Source organism: Canis lupus, chromosome 17 (genome assembly GCF_003254725.2).
Source record: "Canis lupus dingo isolate Sandy chromosome 17, ASM325472v2, whole genome shotgun sequence".
NCBI classification, from domain to species: Eukaryota; Metazoa; Chordata; class Mammalia; order Carnivora; family Canidae; genus Canis; species Canis lupus.
The window spans coordinates 48,296,609-48,318,692 of record NC_064259.1 but is presented as its reverse complement, the minus strand read 5'-3'; the positions used below and the strand labels follow the sequence as shown (position 1 = coordinate 48,318,692).

Sequence of the window (22,084 nt, the reverse complement as noted above, 5' to 3'; positions counted from 1 at the left end):
ATTTGCTCTGGCTGCCTTACACCTCATTTCTTGTCTAGTCCTTTATGTTCCTCATTTTCCAACCATATTCCATCTTTAGTTGAGCTCACTAAGGGATCTTGAGGAAATTGTACTTTATAATGTGTAAAACAGAAACATCAAACAGAAGAGTCAATGAGGATGAATCCATTGGCTCCAAGGTGCACTAGGTGATTTGCCAGATTCTTCTGGCTCTGACCTTGATTTCCAGTAAGCAGAAATAACAGGAGAACAACAATAACGTGAATGATAACAATCATGCCTGCTAGAAAAATGCAAAGAAATGAAACATGTAAAATGACTTTGAAAAGTTAAAAATGCTCTATTAAAGTATCAAATAGCTCTCAAATTCTTGTTTTCCTCTCAGGCAGACCACCAGTAAATGCTGCTCATTTTATCTATCTCATACTTTTTGTTTCTCTTATTTCTTCTGGGCCAAATGGGGTATAGCTGATCAAAAAATGCCTACGACTGGATGAGCTTCCTTCTCCTGGTCACCATCAAAGTGCTTTCTTGTTGTCTGGGTCACATTCAGAAACAGTTTTTCAGCTGGTTTGAGGAAACAACTTTCAAATGACTTGATAGAATAAAAAAAAATAGGACTCTGATAGCCCTCAGGCTTTGTGCATCCAGCTGGCCATTTCCTTAAATGACATAAGATGGCAAGCAAGGCTGCAGTGAATACATCCACCAAAATTGGGCAAGTGTCAGAGGACCCAGGACACTGAGGATGATGTCAAAAATTACTCAGGGTCCAGTCAACACATTTTTGGGAGAGAATCATATAGAGATTTTTATACTAAATATCACCAGAAATGCACTTTAAAAAATAACCAGAACATACTGTATGGTAACTAACAAAATTTAAATTTAAAAAATAACCAGAACATTTTCTTTCTCCATATTTTACAGCACCAAGCAAGAATTATTTTAGGTGAGCAGACACAAAGTACAGAATGTAAAGAAAATTCTCCATAACTCATTCATCTTGTTGGACTTAGAAGGGTCGAGTGACAGTTACAAATGACAGCCTTCCTAGGTATTCAATTTTCTGAGGTCTTTTAAATAAGGAAATGTATTTCTGGGATTATTTATACAATAGTAACAAAGCAGTGTTCAACTTTAGGTGATAAAAAATGGAGTTAATTAAAATTTAAAAAATGTAAATCAGATTTGAAAGTTTTGTTTAAATATTTTCTGTTCATTGTTGACATTAAAGAGGATGGGAGTGGGAGTGAGAGGGAGGAAGACCACCTAGGTGCTCAGATCAGGGACCCAGAAGTGTTGGGCCATCCTGTCCAAGGCTAGGTCTTTGTTGGAAATTCAGAGACAGTCTCATAAAAACCAAATCCACAGAAGATTTATGTGTATGGATACTCCATACCCCTGCAGGAAGGAGGACACTTGGATGTCCGCTTAGATGTCACTCCTGCACAGGGCTGTGGGCAAGGATGAGAAACATGTGCTTCTGTTGCCCACTGTTACAGCCTTTGGTCTACCCCTCCTTGGTCTACCCATGGCTTCCTTTGGCTGAGAGAACTGATCTCTTCTACCTCTTAAGCTTGTGTAGCTAGCATTGCCTAGGTTTTCATCAGACTCTAACCTCTGAACCCCAAGTTAAGCATTCCAGATAACATGCTGCCTAGGGGAAGATGTTAACTGTATGGAGAGAAAGAAGCAATCCCTGTTATGTTCCAGACTGTGTAACTGATCTGGTACTCCCTACTGAGCTTGAGGTCAAGGTTATTGGCAAGTCATCTACACTTGCTCATGGGAGAGCCTCATCTTATGGGTCAAAATGCCAACAAGATGTGGGAGCTTCCTGGTCAAAGACATCTAGTAACTCCTAGATGGGCTTCATGATAATTACAGTGTTGTATTCTTCACGTTCCACTCAGTCTTCTCTTATAACCAACCAAGATCCTCAAGAAAAGGGTGGGGGTGGCGTTCTGCATTTGTAGAATTCTAGTGACTAAGACAGCTGAAAACTATAGTCCTCACTAATTCTAGTTTCTCTGACCCCACTTAGGCTTGCATGGTCAAGGCCAATGCCCACAGCATAGCATTGAGATCTCAAGGGAGGTCTCAGGTCTGACCAATCTCCATCCTGTTGATACTTCTCTTGCGAGCTGGTCTGGTAGAGGTCAGTCATCTGGTTTGGTGATGGGAATTGCTCACTACCAAGCTTGCTTCTGTCTTCCAAAGAGTCTACCTTGAGGATGCCTGAGCCATGGTGACTGGGAGAGCCATGCTGGATCTGGGAAGCCCAGGTCATGCCAGTCATGATGGCCATGATTTTTTTTATTAAGATTTTTATTTATTTATTCATGAGAGGTGCACAAAGAGAGGCAGAGACATAGGCAGAGGGAGAAGCAGGCTCTCCATGAGGAGTCCAATGCGGAACTTGATCCCAGGACCCTGGGATCATGACCTGAGCCAAAGGTAGATGCTCAACCACTGAGCCACTCAGGTGCCCCCAGTTTTTTGTTTCTTGAACTCACTCTATTATTTGTGTTATATGTTTATATAATGTACAATATTAGATATAGAACATATATTTTATACATATTTGAATGGTGAGTTCATGTGGACGAATGCAGGTAGACATTGTATATGTTACAATCTCATCTGAAATGAGGGATATGTAATCTTAAGCTTTTCATTTATTTATTAGTTCAAACAAGTATTTATTAAATGCCTAAAAGTGCATATCACTAAACTAAGAATGAAACTCAGGCGTGGGGCACAGAAGGGTAAAAAAGACCAAGTGCCCCTATCTTTAAGCAGTTTAGAATTTCTGGGGGAGACAGGCATGTAACATCACAATTTACACCTGACAAAAATTGTCAAAAATGAAGTATAAATCAGATAACATTAGCATTTTGATAAGGAAAGGATCAGTACTCTCAGTGGGGATTAGGGACCATGCCCATGAAGAAATAACTTTTGAGATAGCCTTGAAGGATAAATAGAATTTCACTTTAACAGTTATAAAAAAATAATTAGTCTTGGCAGCAAAGCTCTTAACAATAAGTATTCACGGGGGGTGGGAGTGAATGGGTGACGGGCACTGGGGGTTATTCTGTATGTTAGTAAATTGAACACCAATAAAAAATAAATTAAAAAAAAAAGAAAAAAAACAATAAGTATTCATATGGCAGTAAGTATTCGTATAAAGCAGCCTCACACACTTTATCTTAATTGGAACAATAATTTTGCGAGGTTAAGTAAGGGAATATTACTATTATTTTTTAGGGTCAAATTGAGGCTTAGAGAACTTTTATGACTTGCCTCAGATGACCTATTATTTAGTCAGGGGAGGAGAGAGTGCAGATGTGTCACCCATATCTTCTATGTGCACGTACTTTGAGAGCCTTTCCCCACTTGCCCATGCTTTTCCGGAGGTGCATTCCAGGAATTTGCCAATTCTTGGTCACTCATAGACTTATTAACCAGCCACAGCAACCATTGATGGTTCTCCCATGGTGGCTACTGTGGTCCACACCCCAGCAGCATCAGCATAGCTTTGTTAGAACTTGTTAGAACTATAAATTCCCAGACCTTGTTCCACACCTGCTGGATCAGCAGTCCTGGCGATGGGTGTTTTAACAAGCTTTCCAGGTGATTCTGCTGCAGGTTCAAATGTTGAGAACCACTGGCATAGCTGATCTAAATAACACAACTTTGAGGAAAATAGAATGAAACATGAAAACTGCCTCTTAAAAAACCCAACGAATCCTTATAGTATCAGAAATTAAGGCAAACCGTGTTTTCCTTTTCATTTGGGGATTTTTATTGAGCAGGGTGAAAAGGCATAGGGCTGGAATAAATTTAGTGGTAAAACTGCATACACTTCATTTTCGTTGAGAAAACCGAGATACATTCAAAGCCACAGGGAAATGGGGCTCAGTCCGCAAAAATCAAGGCCTCCCAGAGCTGAGATACAAGCTCATACATTACTTCAGAACACAATGGGATGGGTTTCTGTTAAGGGTTACCCACAAAAGGGAGCCCATAATGGGTGCATCTGCTCTTGAGAACATGCAGGCTCTAAAGAAATTCAGCTGAGAAATGGGAGACATCCTAATGTCATGGCATTTCATTCTTTTGAATACTTTGTGAGAAAAACCGAGAGGGATGAGGGTATTCTGTTACCATGGAAACCTGGAGAGGCCCAGGCTGGCAGATGATACCAAGCAGCTGACAATGCTTGGCACCCTGATTCTAGATAAGAAAAATGGGGCTGTGGAGGCCTCAGATTGGGTCAGAATGAATACTCTTTTATTCCTACGTAGTTCTGCCACACTGTCTGATTTTAAAAAAATAATCCATTAAATTAAACAGCTCTCACGGTGACTGTGATTGATGAACACCTAATCGCATGTTCCCTTTACCTAGAAGGCATTCCACTTTGTTTGGTTTCTACTCTCCTTCACTGCAGAGCTCCAACCCACTTTCTGAGGGTGGGCTTCCTCATCGACCTCAGACCCCAGCCATGCAAGGCGCCCCCATGCCTTTTGTCTTGCTTCCCTGTGTTTGTTTATAACACAGAAATGATCCCTTTCAGCAGGGAGAAAGTGCCTTCAGGATCTAAATAGCAAAGTGGTCTATAATCTTTTCCCTCTCTTTCTTTTAAAATAAAAATAGCTAACATTTATTGAGTGCTTATTGTATACTACCCTAGTGCTATTTAACCAAAGACCAGCAGCATCAGCATCACCTGAAACTTTGGTAAAAATGCAAATTTGAGGACCTTACCCCAGACCTGCTTAATCAGAAATTCTAGAGCAGGGAGTCCAGGGGCCTCCTCTCCACCTCAGTGATTCTTGTACACACAAAGTTTGAGAGTCACTGTACTAGATGCATCTAAGTGCTTCATATTTCTTCTCACTTAATTTTCGTAACAATCCTTAACCTAGGACCTTGTGTTGCCTCCTCACACAGATGGGGAACAGAGGCACAGAAATTATGAGTAAATTGCTCAAAGTCCCCGAGGTGTCTTATTTTCAAAGGTGTTGACCACAATCCCTTCCACTTTTTTTGATAGGACTTTGTCACTTCTAGTAAGAAGTGGAGTCTGTTTTCCTTCTTGAATTGAACTGGTGTGTGACTTGCTTTGACCAGTAGAATGCAATGAAAGCATGTGGTGCACCTTCTGATGGAGGCCTTAGGATGCTTTGCAATGTCCTTTCTCATTCTCCTAGTACCCTGACTCCTGTGTCAAGAAGTTCAGGCTATGGTGCTGGAGAGAGAAGGTCATACAATAATAGGAACCATGTGGAGAGAGAGGCAATGAGGAAGAGAACCACAGTGTGCCAGCGGACAGCCTTATCTAAGCCAGGTCCTGTGGGGAGACCATCTTGTGGGAGCCATGGTAACACCACACAGAGCAGAGTTTGTGGAGCACTGCCTGACTGCCCAGCCTGCAAAATGTGAGCAAATAAAATCGTGTTGTTTTAAGCCAGTGAGTATTTGTTATGCAGTGATAGATAATTGAAACAGTCATGTAATTTGTCAACCACAGATCCTGGATTCCAACCCAGGCAGTTTAGCTCTGTTATACATCTTAACCATTGCTCCTTGCTTAATTGAATTAAAAAAAAATACACTCGCTATTTTATTGCTACACAGGGCTTTCAACCCAAACTCCAGTGCAGAGAATCTGGTTTTGATAGGCCATGTAGTATATATAGCACCCATTTTTTTTGTCCTGAGCTAGATAATAATAATAACAGCACATATATAGTACTATGTACCAGGCAAATCCTGCTTTGAATATGTTTTAATTTGCTTATTTTTTTAACTTTTGAAATATATACTTAGTTAATTGGTTTTCAGCCTTTTAAAAACACAAGTATTTAAAGCTATTTTAAGTATGATTTTAGCTGCATCCTAAAAATTTTGATGTTATATTGTAATGATCATTTCATTCAGAATAATTTCTTTTTTTTTTTAATTTTTATTTATGTATGATAGTCACAGAGAGAGAGAGAGAGGCAGAGACATAGGCAGAGGGAGAAGCAGGCTCCATGCACCGGGAGCTCGACGTGGGATTCGATCCCGGGTCTCCAGGATCGTGCCCTGGGCCAAAGGGAGGCGCCAAACCGCTGCGCCACCCAGGGATCCCATAATTTCTAATTTCCACTGTGATTTCTCTTTTGACCTTGGGTTTTTATTTTTTAGAAATATGCTGCTTAATTTGTGATTTGTTTTCTCATTTTTAAATTCTTTTATTTTTATTTTATTTTCCTGTGGCTAGAGGATATATTCTATATGATTTCAGACATTTGAAATTGATTGGGACTTATCTTATGGCCTAGTATATTTTCAGTTTTGGCAAATGTTCCACATGTACTTGAATAAAAATGTTCTTACTATGGTTCATGGCTAACTTCCATAAACTTTTGATGTTGTTGTTGTAGATGATTATACCCTTAAGGAAATTTTCATTTACAGATGCCTTGCAAGGATCTGGAGGCCCAAGGCTGAACCATTTTCAAAAGCTTCTGTTTTATCTTAAAAGTTTTTTGCATTGTGCTATTGACTCAGTAATATATTGGGCCTATTTTGAGATGAAATTATTTTTCTAACACATGCATCAGGAAAATGCCACCTTCTAGAACAGTGTCTGACATGTAGGAGGCACACAATATGTATTTGTTGAATGACTGATGGAATGAGTTGGTTGACCCTGTCTGTGGTCTAAGCCACAGAAGCCTCTTCAAGGCTGCCATAGACCTCAGTGGTCAGATGAGATCCTTCCCTGCCATCTGCTGGGAAACTATTGTAGAGAATATGCAAATCATAATATCTCTAATGCAAATGGGCCCCCTTAGAGTTGTGCAATATCCAGTGTTCTCAGTTGTATCTGTGGCCCTGGCTGGGACCTAAGTGGACCTACTTTCAGCCTCCTGGTTCATCTTTTCCCCATATGAACCACACTGGAAGGAAAGCTGCATTCAAGCCCATACTTGATTGAGGTTTCTCCTTAACTTATCTGGACTTTAGTAGAGGACCTGGATTCCAGTGAGCAGTGTTGCAGCAGGCAGTGTGCTGCCAGGGAGCAAGGTTTAGCCAAGTGGTTCTGATAACTGTGAGTGTCCCCTACAAGGAAGAGTGAAGGTAGGACTGTGCTATATCTCCATTGATCCTGAGATTTTTACTTATTTATTTATTTTTAAGATTTTATTTATTTATTTGAGAGAGAGAGCAAGCACAAATTGAGAGGAGCAGAGGCAGAGGGACAAGCAGACTCCATGCTGAGCATGGAGCCGACATGGGGCTCAATCTCATGACCGCAAGATCACGACCCCTGAAGATCACAACCTGAGCCAAAATCAAGAGTCTGATGCTTAACTGATCGAGACATCTAGATGCCTCAGAGATTTTTATTTCTAATGAAATAAAATCACTAGTTCTATATGTCTCAATAAATTGAATTTGTAATTAAAAATATTTCTACAAAGAAAACTCCATGCCCAAATGTTGATTTCTGGCAAATATTTAAGGAAGAAATAATATCAATTGTGTATAAACTCTCTCAGAAGTTAGAAGAGGGAAGAATATTTTCCAATCCATTTGATGAGGCCAACATTACTCTGATACCCAAAACAGACATTACAAGAAAAAAACAGCAAATCAATAACTCTCTGAATATAGCCACAAAAATTCTTGACAATTAGCAAATCAAATCCAACAACATAAAAAAGGATGATATATCATGACCAAGTAGGGTTTAATTCTAAGAACACAAGTTTGACCTAACATTCAAAGAAGTCAAAGCAATAATCACATTAACAGAATAAGAGAAAAATCAAAGGACCATTTCAGTAGATGCAGAAAAGCATTCAACAAGATTCAACACTCATTCATGATTAAAAGCTCTCAGTTTTCAATACAATGGAAATACAAAGGAACTTCCTTAAACTGATAAAAGATATCTTTAAAAATTCAATTGAATGAAAGTTCTTCACTCTTTGTTTATGGATCTGGGGTGATATTATCAATACCTAACACCTATTGAATGTTTACTATGTGTCAGTCTTCAATCCAAGTTCTATATAGATGTCATCTTATTTGATCCTCTGAATAACCCTATGGTGGTTGTACTACCATATCACATTTATCACGCTCACAGAGGCATCAACTAATTTACTTAAGATTGCTAAACTAGTACAGAGAGGAGCTAGGACAGATTGGCTCCAGAGTCCATGAACTTAACCATTGCCTTGTACTCTGACCTTCCAATTTGAGGTTTGACTTCGTGGTGTAAACCAAAGGACAAGAGTCTAAAGCAGAGGTTGAACACTGGCCATGTAGTAGAAATTCTTGTAGAGTTTTCAAAAGCCACACATGTCTTCAGGATTATGCCATCTGGTTGCATCAGCTGTACACACTGTAAATGCTTGACCTGCATTTTAGATCCCCAACCTCTGAGATTCTGATTCTGTGGCACAGGGATTCTGCATGGGCATCTGCATTTTAAAAAGTTCTGCAACTGGGGGAGAACCATTAGAGTAAGTGTTTTCTGTGCTTGATTCCTGGATTGGGTACTATGACATTCAGAAACTTTAAGTGTATCTTTTGCAAATGAATTACTGTCTTAAGTGCCTTGTTAAGGTATAATTTCTCATGTATGCTCCCATGCATGCATTCTGTGCTTATTGTGTACCCAGTATTCATTCACTACTTCTTTCTAAGAATACACAGACTTTGCTTAACAGGACAATGTGACCAGTGAACAAACGTTCCCCCCAGTTGTCCTTGCAGCTAAGGGGGGGCACATGACATGATCTGGCCAGTAGGATGTAAGTAGAGGTCTGCTGGGGATATATTTGGAAAGTTTTGCTCTTGTGGCTGATGCTCCAACCTCTAGACTTCTTAAGTATGTGAGAAAAGAATAATTCCCATAAATATTTGTTTGTGTCTCTATTACATGTGGCCAAATAACTTTTAACTAATTTCCTTTCAGTAAACATTTACTAAGTACCTGCCTTTATGTTGGCTTTCATGGACAAAATAGTGAATGAGCTAGAGTCTTTTCTTCAGGAAGCTCATGGTCAGGTTCAGAAGGAAGATATATGAAAAACAACGATAATACACCCTGGTAATAGCTACCACAGAGGTAAGATTAGTGGTCAAGATAATAAAGTCTGAATGGGCCAAGAAGACCACTGACTGAGAGATGTTTGTGTCTGTTCCAAAATGATGAACTGGAATTTGCTATGTGGATTTAGAGTGGAATGGGAGAAAGTGTATTCCATATAGGTGGAAGAGCATGTGTGAATGTATGAAGTTTTGAAACAATATGGGATGCTCAGACAGCTCAGTATGGTTGACCTGTGGGCTGAAGGTAATGGAAAGTGTGAATGAGAGCTGGTTAGCTCAGGCAGGGATATATGTGCTATTTCCTACCAGGTGTGCCTGGTGTTGGGAGTCAGCAAATCGTTTTTAGCAGGGAAGTGATTTGATAAGATCTGTGCTTTTAAAATTCACTTTGGCAGCAGTGTGGGCAGTGGACTGGAAAGTGATGAGACAGAAAGATGAGTTATAAAGCTATTTCATCGTTAAGGCAAGAGATGTCAAGAGCCCATGCCAAGGCAGTGGCACAGGGCTAGGCAGGAAAGGATGAAGAGGAGATAAACGCTTTTGGTTGGTATTTAAATTTCATAAAATAACATTTTGGGCCCTCTATAAGTTTGTTCATTGGGACTTTGTACTTCTTCATATTAGCAGTTTTTAAATTTTTATCTGAATGTCCCCTTTCCACTTATTTTATTGCCTTTTGGACTTGTGTTGTTTTTTAATAAAAATTATTTATTTATTTATTCATTTGAGAGACAGGGAGAGAGAGAGCATGAGCATGAGCAGGAGGAGGGTCAAAGAAGAGGGAGAAGCAGACCCGTCACTGAGCAGGGAGCCTGATGCAGGACTTGATCTCAGAATCATGTTCAAAAGGAACATGACCTGTGCTTAAGGCAGATGCTTAACTGACTGAGTCACCCAAAGGAACATGACCTGTGCTTAAGGCAGATGCTTAACTGACTGAGTCACCCAGGCATCCCTAGACTTGTGTTCTTTTTTTTTTTTTTTTCCTAGACTTGTGTTCTAATAATAGTTTCTGTCCCCAAATGATGCCTTTTCTCCACTGGATTTTTCCCCCTAAATTCTACAAGACCATCTCAGCATCTGTCTCTTGATCTTCATTCAGTTCATAAGGGAGGCCTCAGGATTAATTCACAGGAGAGCTTCAGGTCAGAATCCTCCTCTGGAGATGGATTATGTCCAGCACCAGCATTAGTTCTGGAGAATTACTGGAAAAAATACTGTTAGCTGTTGTTACATTTCTCTGAGAGGAAAATATGACCTTAACTCATGTTCTCTATTCTGTGTACTGGAGGATGAGCACTTGAAAAGTTCAGCTCAGAGGAAAAAATATAACTGTCCCTTCAGATTGTATTTCAGAGAATACTTGTAAATCCCACATTTCTCTTTACATCTCTTTAGAGGGAGGAGGGGGAAGGATTTATGCAAATATTACATCAATTCTTTTTATGTCACCCACCCTTAGGTTAAAGCTGTTCAAAATGATTGACATGAAACCCTTCTTCCAAGTTCTTGGGTGATATGTGTTCTCTGGTTTCCTCTGCAGGTAATTACAGGTAGACACATATGTGAAGAGTTTGAACTGGGACTGATTAGGTGTGATAGTTTCCCACTGCTGCTCTAACAATTACCACAAAGTTAGTGGCTTAAAACACCACCACTTATCATCTTACAGTTCTGGAATTCAGAAGTCTGAAGTGGAATCTTATTGGGTTAAAGTCAAGGTGTCAGCAGAACTGTATTCCTTCTGGAGGCCCTAGGCAAGAACCTGCTCTTGGCCCTTTCCAGCTTCTGGAAGTTGCCCATATTCTTGGCTTGTAGCCACATCACTCTGCTTCTATCATTGCACCTCTTTCTCTGTCTTCCTCTTATAAGAACTTTTGTAATTACATTGGGCCTGTCTGGTTAATCCAGGATATGCTTTCCATTTTAAGATCCTTAACTTCATCACATCTGCAAAGTCCCTTTTGTAAATGAGATAGCATTTCACAAGTTCTAGGGACTAGGACATGGATATCTGTGGGGATATGATTCTGTCTACCACATTGAACTCAAACCAGGGGACGTTGTCTGAAATAGGTGGTTTGGGAAACCACCCTGCTGCCATGCAATGAAAGATGGAAATAATGAATGATGGAGGTTACCTTATCTTCTTAATGAGGTTTTTTGGTCTCATAATACCCAACTTTCCAATACCCATTTATTACTATTAATGCAATGTGAGATAATGTATTTAAGGGTTGTTTCCTACCTATTGCCTTCATTAAACTTTAAGTACCATGAGAGCAGAGACTATATCTGTTGTGTTCATTACCAGTGTGTACAATCCCCCACTGGCTGCTCTACTTCTTCCTTAGTGATGGAATTTCAATTTTATTCTCAGGGTACTGTGCACATCCTAAGAAACAAATGACTGTCTAAACCAATGTGATAATCCTATTCTCCTTTGCCTGTGATTAGTCTACAGATGACCATGTGACCTGGTTCTGGAAAGATCCCATGTTTCTGCTCCTCAATCTTTAACCTCTGGTTTCTCCATCTTACCAAATTACCAAATGGGTAACTTCTACTTCTCTATCCCTTCAGACTGAATGACCCAGTTATTTACCTCAGCTACTTTTAGGAGGACAACATTTCAAATTTGTACATTTTTTGCATTCTCTAATTATTAACAAAAGTCACCACTTGGTTGGATTTGGTTTGAGTTAATCCATTTTTTTTTTTATGTCTTTCCCCTAAGGCAGGAGATCAGGCAAAAGCGAATTTTTGGTCTTGCAAAGTTGAAGACTTGTTCCTGGATTCTGGGGACCCCCAGAAAGTGTGTCATTGGGTGGAAAGGCCTTGTCTACTTGCCCTCTCTGATTTCTCTCTTCCTCTGGACTTTAGCTCAACAAAAATGAGCCTTTTTAATGAGTAACCAGAGCAGTCATAAAATTGAATGCTCAAAGCTGTTCTGTTTACATGATCAGCAAGAGAGGTTGCATCTGAAGATGATAAGAATTCAAGATTGGTGCAGAAAAGGTGACTCATAATAGAGACAAGAAGATGGGATATCTCTGGAGAGTAGATATTTTAGAGAAAATCCTACTGATAATGAAGCTATACACACAGTCTTTTCCTTCAGGTCAAGTGGCCTGGTCTAAATTCTTAAAATGACTAAGCATTTAAAACTGGAGAATAAAAAGTGTCTCTACTCCCACTTAGGCACTATTGGTTGCAGTAGAGGCTGTGGAAATGCTCTGGGAGGCAACTTGGCAAAATATATCAAGAGCTCTAAAAATATTTATGTTGTTTGACACAGAAATTCCACTTCCAGAAATAAGTCAGAAGGAAATGATCTCAAATAAGGAAAAGAATTAATAGGCACAGAAGTGTTTATTGCACTCCCTTATTATAATAAGGAAACACTGGAACTGATCTAACCCTTTAATGATAGGAGGAGGGTTAATTAAGTATCATACTACAGTCCCTTGATGAAATATTATGCAGTCATGAAAATTTTAATTATGGAGACAATACCAACATAGAAACATAATGATGTAAAATTTTATGCATATTCTGATTGCAGAATTGTACTAAAAATACACAATACTGTAATCAAAGAGTGGAAGGAGATACATAAAATGAGACATAGCTGTGTTAGGGTGGTGGAATTATTAGTGACTTTTTTCCTTTTTATATTCCTATCCAATGTAATGTTCCTATATGTTCTTTATAATATATAAAATAAATACATAAAATGCAAATGCTCTATGAATGGTTAAGAAATGGGGCAAGAACTAGCATTCATTGAGGGGCTATTATGTTTCAGCTACTGGGCTAATATTATTTTACACATATTATCTGATATTACTTTCTTTTGTCTCCTAAGAGATATCTGTCTTTACATTTTTACATAAGAGGAAATGGAAGCTGCCAGAGGCTGGTTGAGGATGAATAGAAGAAAGTGGGGGGAAGGCAGATAAATAGACGGCGTGATCATAATTTTCTCAGTAGCAGGACAGTCAAGGGGCATCAGGAATCAGTCCATTCCATTCACTGGCTACATGAGATGATGAGGGCTAATTCTCTCCTGGGCTTATTTTCTTGTGCTGCTGTCCTGGCAGAGAACTGAAGGATGAAATCTTGATAGTACCCAACTGGGCTCTTGGATTGCTGTGCCTCTCTGAGCGTCCAAGGGGGCCTCCTTCCAGAATGGGTGACATCTTATTGGCCATTACTTCACCACCTGGAGAGACAGGATGTGGCTCTGAAGTTCATCTGCTACTCACAGGGCTTCTGTGACTGTAGTTAGTGGAGGAATTCCTTCCCTCATTCCCAATCTCTTTCTTTTCTGTCTTCTCTCTCTCTTTTCCTTTCCATGGGGAAGAAGAATGGATAAGAAAAGGCAAAACTAATAAACAGTAAAATACTTCACAGTTGTTTTGAGGGTATCTCTCATAGTCTACATTTCTTAGAAGGCAGAGCCAGAGGCAGAAGCTTATGGCCTAATACTTTGTCTGGGAGTGTAAATCAGCGGTGTGCTGGGGCTAGCTTGTACCATCCCACAGGAACTGATTGTTTAATTTGCAGGGATTGTGGTTAAACCCTGACATGACTAAAAATTAAGTTACATAAATTTCCAACTAAAGAAATTATATAAAAAACAAAAGCAATAAATACCCAAACCTACCACGTCCTAATCATTTGAGTGAATTTTCCCATTATCTAGATTCTTGAGGTTATTTATGCTTCTTATATCTCTATGGTAAAAATGCCAAGTAATGGTGTGTTACTGAGCATCTCTTTCTGGTTCCAGAAGCATTGTATTAGCTTGAAATCAGCCATGGTGGGAGTATTTACGCCACATGAAATAGGCAAATGATACAAATCTGGGCTTGACCTGTCTAGTTGACTGTCTAGAGTTAATACATTAAAGAAGAGGTTAGTAAGGCAAATTAAACTTAAAAGCCTCTCATGTCTGCAGCCACCTCATTGTGAATCCTGCATAAAATTGCAATAGTCTTTTGGTATTCGAGATCTACTACCCACTATAACAAAGAAGTTTCTCATGCCATTGATAAATGAATGAAGTTCAGACATCTTTCTTTGGAACTTCACTTTCATCTTACTCATTAAGTGAAAATATCCAGTTAACATCTACCAAATATCTAAGTGTCATATCAGATGACACTCAGAGAGCCAGTTGTTGAAAACTCACCAGCACAGTATTGGGCAAACCCAGAGAATCAGGAGTGAGGAAAAAGAAGGAATGAGGCAGGGAAGGGGCCAGCTTAAATAATTTTAAATAATTTCAAGGTGTGGGTATACACCTTGAAAATACCACCTCAAAAAAAATAAAAAAAATAATAAAAAAAAGAAAATACCACCTCAAAGAAATATTTGTACATCTATGTTGACTGTAGTATGATTCACAATATCCAAGAGGTGGAAACAACCTAATGTCTATCCATATATGAACAAATAAAAATTGTGGTATATACACACAATACAATATTATTCAGCCTTAAAAAAGAAGATAATCCTGTCTCATGCTAAAAACATGGATGAACCATGAGGACATCATTCTAGGTGAAATAAGCTCATCACAAAAGATCAAATACTTTGTTATTCCACTTATATGAGGGATCTAAAGTAGTCTTTCTGGGAAATAGAAACTAGACTCATGGTGGCCAGGGGCTAGGGAGGAGGGAATAGGAGAGTTGTTGTTCAAGGGGTAGAGACGTTCAGTTTTGCAAATGAAAACATTCTAGTATTCTCTTGCACAACAATGTGCATATAATTAATACTACTGTACTTTATACTTAAAATTAGCTAAAATGGTAAATGTTTTTTTTTAAATTGCAATTTGAAAGAGAAGAAAATACAAGGAGGTGTGTTACTTAGCTGATCAGAGTCTTAAGCACAGCTAATTGCTTGGTTTCATAGGACATTTTCAGAGTCTACAAATAGTCCATCTGGGGGTAGAAGGGAAAAGGTAAAGGGAAAAGAAACAATCTCCCAGCTCCACCTTCCTCTCTGTCTCCCACACCCACGAGGTGTCATTCCACCATACTTCTAGTGACACAATGTCACTGGCCTCTCTAAGCAGGTAGATGGTTTGTAGGGGACTGTGTGTGGACCTTCCCAATGTGTGGCAGTGGCGGTGGTGGCAGCAGTGACCAGACTCCACAGTCAAGAGCTGTTGCTCTGGCCAGGAACCAGGCACCTGGGCAGACCTCAGAGGCACAGAAATCGAGACCAGTACAATATTCCTGTGGTCTCTTAATTTAAGCTGAAACCAGGAAAGGAATTATATGAGAGCATAGTTGTTTGTCGTCAGGAATGAGGAGGAAAACATAAAATTGCAAATTGCTGTGTTAGGCCATTTATTGAGGAAGCCATTCATCAAAAGAGCAGAGAGGTGCTGACGACCCAGATAAAATACTTGACATACTTGACGCAGAGGAAAGGCATTTTGATGGTATCTATTCAGAGTTCCATGGGGCAAAATAAAGTCCAATGCTACTGGTGACTATTCAACAGTGGCTGTAGTAAGTAGTTTATAAAAGTCAACTAATGAATGGATGAGAACTATATTTACTAAAAGGACACGATGTTGATGGGAACACATTTTGATTTTCAAAATATCACTTTTAATGGTAAATTCATCAGTGTAACAGAGCTGGCTGGAGCCTAGATTTTACTCTTTTCCATTCTTGGGAAATTGGCAATGAAAGGTAGGGTCAAATCACTTTTATTTATGTCACATTTGCATTGTGCTTTGGAGAGGAAAGTGCCACATTAATTAAGCTAAACAAAGTCTTGCGAGAACTACTTGCTTTTATTAGCAAGGGTTTATTAATCAAAAAGTTTTCCCTACATTTAATCAGTTATTAGACCTATTCCCCAGGTATAGCAGTTTTTATTTCCATCCCTATTTAGAGGGGCAGAAATTGACTGAAGGTCATCTAAATTGATCTAGAAATAGAAGAGATGATGGTTTCCCTTAGCTATGGTTTAGGATCTTGTAACACCAGCAGTCCCTGGAAGCATGAAGCAGTTATTAAGACAATGCAGTTGTCATGAAGGTGCAATTGGTCTCCTCTGCCTTTTATGCTTCCCTGACTTTTCCACCCCCTGTATCCCTTTAGCAACAACTCCAGAGATCTCTGATGTCTCCTAACTTTGAAGAGAGACTTTGTTCATCTCTAGCACCCTTGCAGCTTTGCCACTCCTGGACAGCATCCATGGGATCAATTTTGCTCTTTCTCAGTTGCATTATAGAGGATGCTTCTCTGCTGATGAGACTATAGTGGGTCATGCTCTCATCTAGACTAGGAACAATCCCTTTTTAAAGTTTTATATCTCCTGGAAAGCAAATTAGCTCATCAGTGACTGCTGCACTGTTGTCAAGCCTGGTGAGACATTTATTGCAAACCAAGGGGAAGGAAATACAATGCTCCTTTGGTAGCTGCCAGGACACTCCCATCCCATCATCTCCCCTCACCCTTATTACTTAACTCCCTTGGGTCTGACTTCTGACTGCCAACATGGGTATTGCCTTACCTATGGGCTTTCCTATACAAGCTGCAAGTGACCCCTACCCTCAACAGCCCTTAACCAGCTGATAGGAGTTGATGTATATAGAAATACCCCAGCTGCAACACCCTGGAGTGGGACAGCTCTGAGGTATGTGCTGTACACTGGCCCCCAGAGTTCCACAGCAGAATCAAGCGCCAGTGGCCCATAGAGCTTGCTTGATAGTGCTCCTCCTGTTGGCTTCTTCCCTTCCTTGGCTCACTACCCCAATCCCCTCCAGCAACTTTTCCTGGGATTGCTTTAAAAATAAACAACTTGGGAATTCTGGCCTCAGGACTGGCTTCTTGAGGAACCCAAATAAAGAACCAGCAGCCTTTAAAATCACAAGACAAATCTGAGCCGAATAAAAGGTCAACCTTTATTTCCAAAAGAGCCCTTGCTAAAAAAAAAAAAAAAAAAAAAAAAAAAAAAAAAGAGCCCTTGCTGATGCATATTCATGTCAGCTGAGTACTTCTCTGTCTTCTCTGTCTGTCACATGACTTCAATTTGCCCAGAGCCGAAGGGAATGGAGGAATTTGGGTTCGCCATACCTCAGAATTTTTCAGTTGTTTCCAAAAGCCAGTCATTTTCTATTCTTTTCTCTATTAGCTTTTTTTTTCCTCATGTAAAGTTTAATGCATTGCATTCTGTGAGAGAAGCAATGAGCCTGAAATTTAATGAGTTAATCCTATCCCCCTTTCTTTCTCTAGCAATGGAAGCATTTTGGCATTTAGCTAAGTCTTCCACGCTTTGATATATAGTTGAAAATATGGAAACAGATGAACTAAGGACTTAACTCCCCAAATTAGAAAAAATGGTGACAAAGTACATTCAAGGAAAGCAAGAGGAAAACACAGTAAAGATAAAAGCAGAAATTTATAAATTAAAATCCACAGAAATCATAGAATTGATAAATCAAAGAGCAGACTCTTTTAAAAGAACAATCAATTACATAAACCTCTGACTTCAAGTCTTCAAGAAAAAAAGAAAACATAAACCAACAGAGTTAACTATTACAATACATCACATTAATAGAGTAAAAGATGCCTTTTTTATCATAGCCATTTTTCAACGTTGTTTAGAAGTTGTTATCCAGAATTACTCTGACTTCAATCCACGACACAGGTTTTATGGGGAGAGGGGACTATAGAATTTCTAGGTAGGAAAAGCTAAGAAAACATACGCTTGCAGGATGGAGATATTTGAGACTTTGACTGCCGTTGTCCTGAGGTAGGTAAATGGATGTTTCCTGGGGTATTAGGTACACTAGTTATGCAGGATTAAATGAATTTAACTAAGTTTCTTTACCATATAACTTAAGTGTAAATTTTGAACCTGCAGTGAGGCAAGAACTGAAAAGGAAGATAGAAAAGCGGTAGGTTTATTTACAAAGATAAATGATTATTTTTAGCTGATGTGATTGTTTCTCCATAAAACTTAAGAAAATCAACTGAAAACATATATGACCAATTATGACATTAATAGTTTTACAGTATTTACAGCAAAACCAGTTAAGAAAAAGTGGGAAAAATATCACATTGAAATACTATTAAACATTTAAAATGCTTAGCACTAAAATTAATAAGAAATGTATTAGGCTGATATGAAGAAAACTAAAGAGTATTTCTGAAGAACAGAAAAGAACGAATGAGGAGCTTTTTCAAGGTTTTGAAGATGTTAAGTTCTCAAATTAAGCTATGGGCATAATATAAACATAATTAGAATATTTACTGGGATTTACAAGGAATCTAATGCAAAAATTATAAGTTACCTAAAGATTTTCTGTTTTCACATTTGAAATAAAAATCCATATTTATTATTTTTATAATGAGAAAAAATACAGCTATAAAAAGTAAATGAGTAAATAAGGCTATGAAATACTTGGAAAATAAGTTAAATGGGAAGGAATTACCTTACTAGATGTGAACATAATATATAAAAAGACTATAAAAATAAAATAATTAAAATGTTATGGTACTGATTTAAGACATGAATAGACATCCATACTCTAAGACACAAAATAGCTTAAAATGTAGTCAATAGAGCATCACAATAAGAAGTAAATGAATTACTTAATAGCTGATGTTAGGAAACTGGTTATTCTTAAAAGTAATAAATTTAGAACCTGACTTTTAAAAAAAATATATATATATTAAACTTAAACCATGCTGTATGTCAATCATCTCAATAAAATTTGAAAAAAAGCACATGTAAACCCTTATGAAACTTGAAGAAAACAGGTGAATATGTATTTAATCTCTGGGTAGATAGGAGGTTTCCAAGTAGAGGATAGAATGAATAACAAAGGGAATACAGATTTGGTTACATAAAATTTAAAAATCTTCCGCCTTTTAAAAACTATATAAAAACAAAAAGAAAGGGATCCCTGGGTGGCGTAGCGGTTTAGCACCTGCCTTTGGCCCAGGGTGCGATCCTGGAGACCCAGGATCAAATCCCACGTCAGGCTTCCTGCATGGAGCCTGCTTCTCCCTCTGCCTATGTCTCTGCCTCTCTCTCTCTCTCTCTGTGTGTGACTATCATGAATAAATAATAAAATCTTAAAAAAAAAAAGAAAAACAACAAATGGGGATTATAATTTTTAGTATCATTTAAGTCCTCAATTGGGGGACCCAATTAAAAATTCCAAGACCCTCAGTTGAACAATGAACAAAAACATGAAGATACAAAATTCAGAGAGGGGAAATTATAAGTGGCTAAGAAACAAATAAATACATATCAACTTCAACATTAAATAAATGCATGATAAAACATGCATTGCTAACTCTTGCTGGAAATTGAAAACTGTATCCTGGGATCCCTGGGTGGCTCAGCGGTTTAGCGCCTGCCTTCCGCGCAGGGTGTGATCCTGGACTCCCCGGATCGAGTACCGCATCGGGCTCCCTGCATGGGGCCTGTTTCTCCCTCTGTGTCTCTGGCTCTCAATCTCTCTCTCTCTCTCTGTGTCTGTGTTTTTCATGAATAAATAAATAAATAAAATCTTTAAAACAAAACAAAACAAAACAAAACGGTATCCTGTCTGAGGCAGAAATAGCCTGCTGTCAGCTCTGTCATTCCAAATCTGTGCCCTTCCTCCTTCATAGGACAGAACGGACCGGGACTACATGTCCTAGGAGCCCATGCAGTTGTGTGCAGCCATATTGCTGGGTTCTAGCCAATGGGGTGGAAGTGATATAAGCCTTTTCTGGGCCTGACCCATGAAAACCTCCCATAAAGAAATACACCATACACTTTGTTTCTCCTAGCTGGCGGGACTGGAGGCAACCCCCAGAATGACCTTGGAAGCCAAGTGCTGAAGAAAGCAAAGCGTTATCAATTCTGGATCCCTGAAAGACCTGCCAATCTATTCACATGCTCACTATTATGTGATCAAGAAATAAATTTTTATGGTGTCTGAGCTGCCATACCTTTTAGGGTTAACTTGTTCCAGGAGTTAGCCTACAATAATCAGTCCAACCCCCAGGAGACTTTGGTCTTTCTCTGTCCTCAGGGACTGTATGTTGCCGACACCTGGGGCTTTGTGGGACACATCTTGCTTGTTGTAATTACTCAACTCTACCCCTGTAGAGTGAAAGCAGCCACAGACAGGAGAAAATAAATGGCCATGGCTGTGTTCCAATAAAACTTTATTTGCAAAAATAGGTGGCTGGCAGGATATAGCCTTGGGGGCTACTGAAGCACAGCTCTATGCCTTTGGCCTAACTTATTTTCCTTCACAGCACTTACTACATGATATATCACATATGAAAGCTTCCTAAGAAGAGAAATGTTTTCTGTCTTGTTCACTGGGGTATTTCCAGCATATAGAGTAATGACTAGCTCATAAGAGACTCTTGATAAGTATTTGCTGAATAATGATTATAGGTTTTGATGAAATTGGCCCATTCATCTGCTGCTGCTGTAATTGTTAATTTTAGTATCATATTTCTGCAAAACATTATGGTGGAACTGTTTGCTCTCTTCTCCGCACCCCCACCCTCTGTGTCTCTTCATCTTACCATATCAATGCATCACATGCTGTACACTTGCAACTACACAATAGCCACCCTTCTTCCTTAGCATGCTGTCTGTAAAAAAAAAAATACATTCATCAAAATTGCAAACACTTGGGGGCATCTTCACAGAAACGAACACCTCTGTTTGTATAGTAATTTGACCCTGGATGGTGACCTGGATATTTACTCTACAGAACTTTAGTATCAGGGTAAAGGGTCTCAGGCAACTATGACAAAGTAACGCCATTTGAAGAAGAGAAAAAAATCGGTTTTTGCAGAGCAACCATTTTATTGTCTGTATCCTAGGCAGGATGCCCCTGACACATCAACAATGTGCTCACATGGTATGTGTTTATTGTAGGGACAGTGGAGGTCACTCCTCTAGTTCTCCTCACATTGTATAGAGGCATCTTTCTTCCTCTCAAACGTTTGATGTTTGGGGCTCCTGAAGACCAGACTACAGTTACAGAATTCCAGTAGTTTTTAGGTGTTCATCTTACCTAAGGGGAAAAAAAGCACCCCTGGAATCTGGAAAGTGGCCTGACCCAATTAGCCTTGGTGTTGCTGGGAGGTGGCCAGGCACCCATGACTGGAACATGTCCATCTGTTGGACAGAAACGATCCACAGAACACTGACATCAGACAGGGCCCTTCTAGGAATCGGATGACATGAAACAAACCAAAGCCACTTCATAATTTTAAGTGAGCTTAGACAAAACCAAGGCCATTGGGCCACCTAAATAATACCAAACACTCCCTTATCCTAGCTAATGAATTACAGCTGCTTCTTTCTCCGCTATAGCTTTGTCCCCGCTCCAGTCTGTGCTCCATTGAAAAGATGCATTGAGATACCCAGTCACAAAATTGTCTACACTTTCTAACAGTTTTCTGATGTCAAGTGATTCTCTGCTTCTTTAAACCCTAAATCACCAAACCAAAGCACTGACTATAAGTTATTTCTAATACCCTTTTACTGAGACGCCCCATGGTTGTCTGTGGCGTGTTTTCTCTTTTTCTGTGATATAAACCTAACATGTTCAACTACAGGTGTGTTCTTGGTGCTCTTTGGCTGGAGGGTGTTGATACACCCATGGGAGATGTGATGTTTTCTTATGAGGCAAATTGCCAAGCTGCATTAGGCTCTGCAACCTTCTGGAAAATCCCTAAAGTACATCTTGAACCTAATCTACCAATGTCAATGCTTGGGATTCTAATAGCAAGCCACATAATAGCATGAAGATAGAATCACAGGTCATGTAATAGGAAGTGAGGGTAGTTTTCGTCCTTAACACATTTGAAACCTTAAAATTATGCCAACCATGATGGGTTGTCTCCAGACTGTGCCATAGGACCACGAAAACCTCACTGTGAAAGGATTTCAAACAGTT

General features: G+C 39.2%; 1 protein-coding gene across 4 annotated transcripts in view; it reads left to right on the top strand.

Annotated features, from left to right (window-relative positions):
* POLE4 (DNA polymerase epsilon 4, accessory subunit) overlaps positions 1-6,397 on the top strand; it is a 32,796-nt gene extending 26,399 nt beyond the window's left edge. For 3 of the 4 annotated variants that reach the window (XM_025453711.3, XM_025453713.3, XM_049095523.1), the window contains exon 4: positions 5,223-5,478. In XM_025453711.3, the coding sequence (XP_025309496.1) occupies positions 5,223-5,230 (8 nt within the window). In that variant the 3' untranslated portion in view covers positions 5,231-5,478. Of the gene's footprint in view, positions 1-5,222; positions 5,479-5,994 lie in introns of those variants that run through there. The other variant, XR_007402923.1, reaches the window with a different exon arrangement.
* The last annotated feature ends 15,687 nt before the right edge of the window (positions 6,398-22,084 follow it).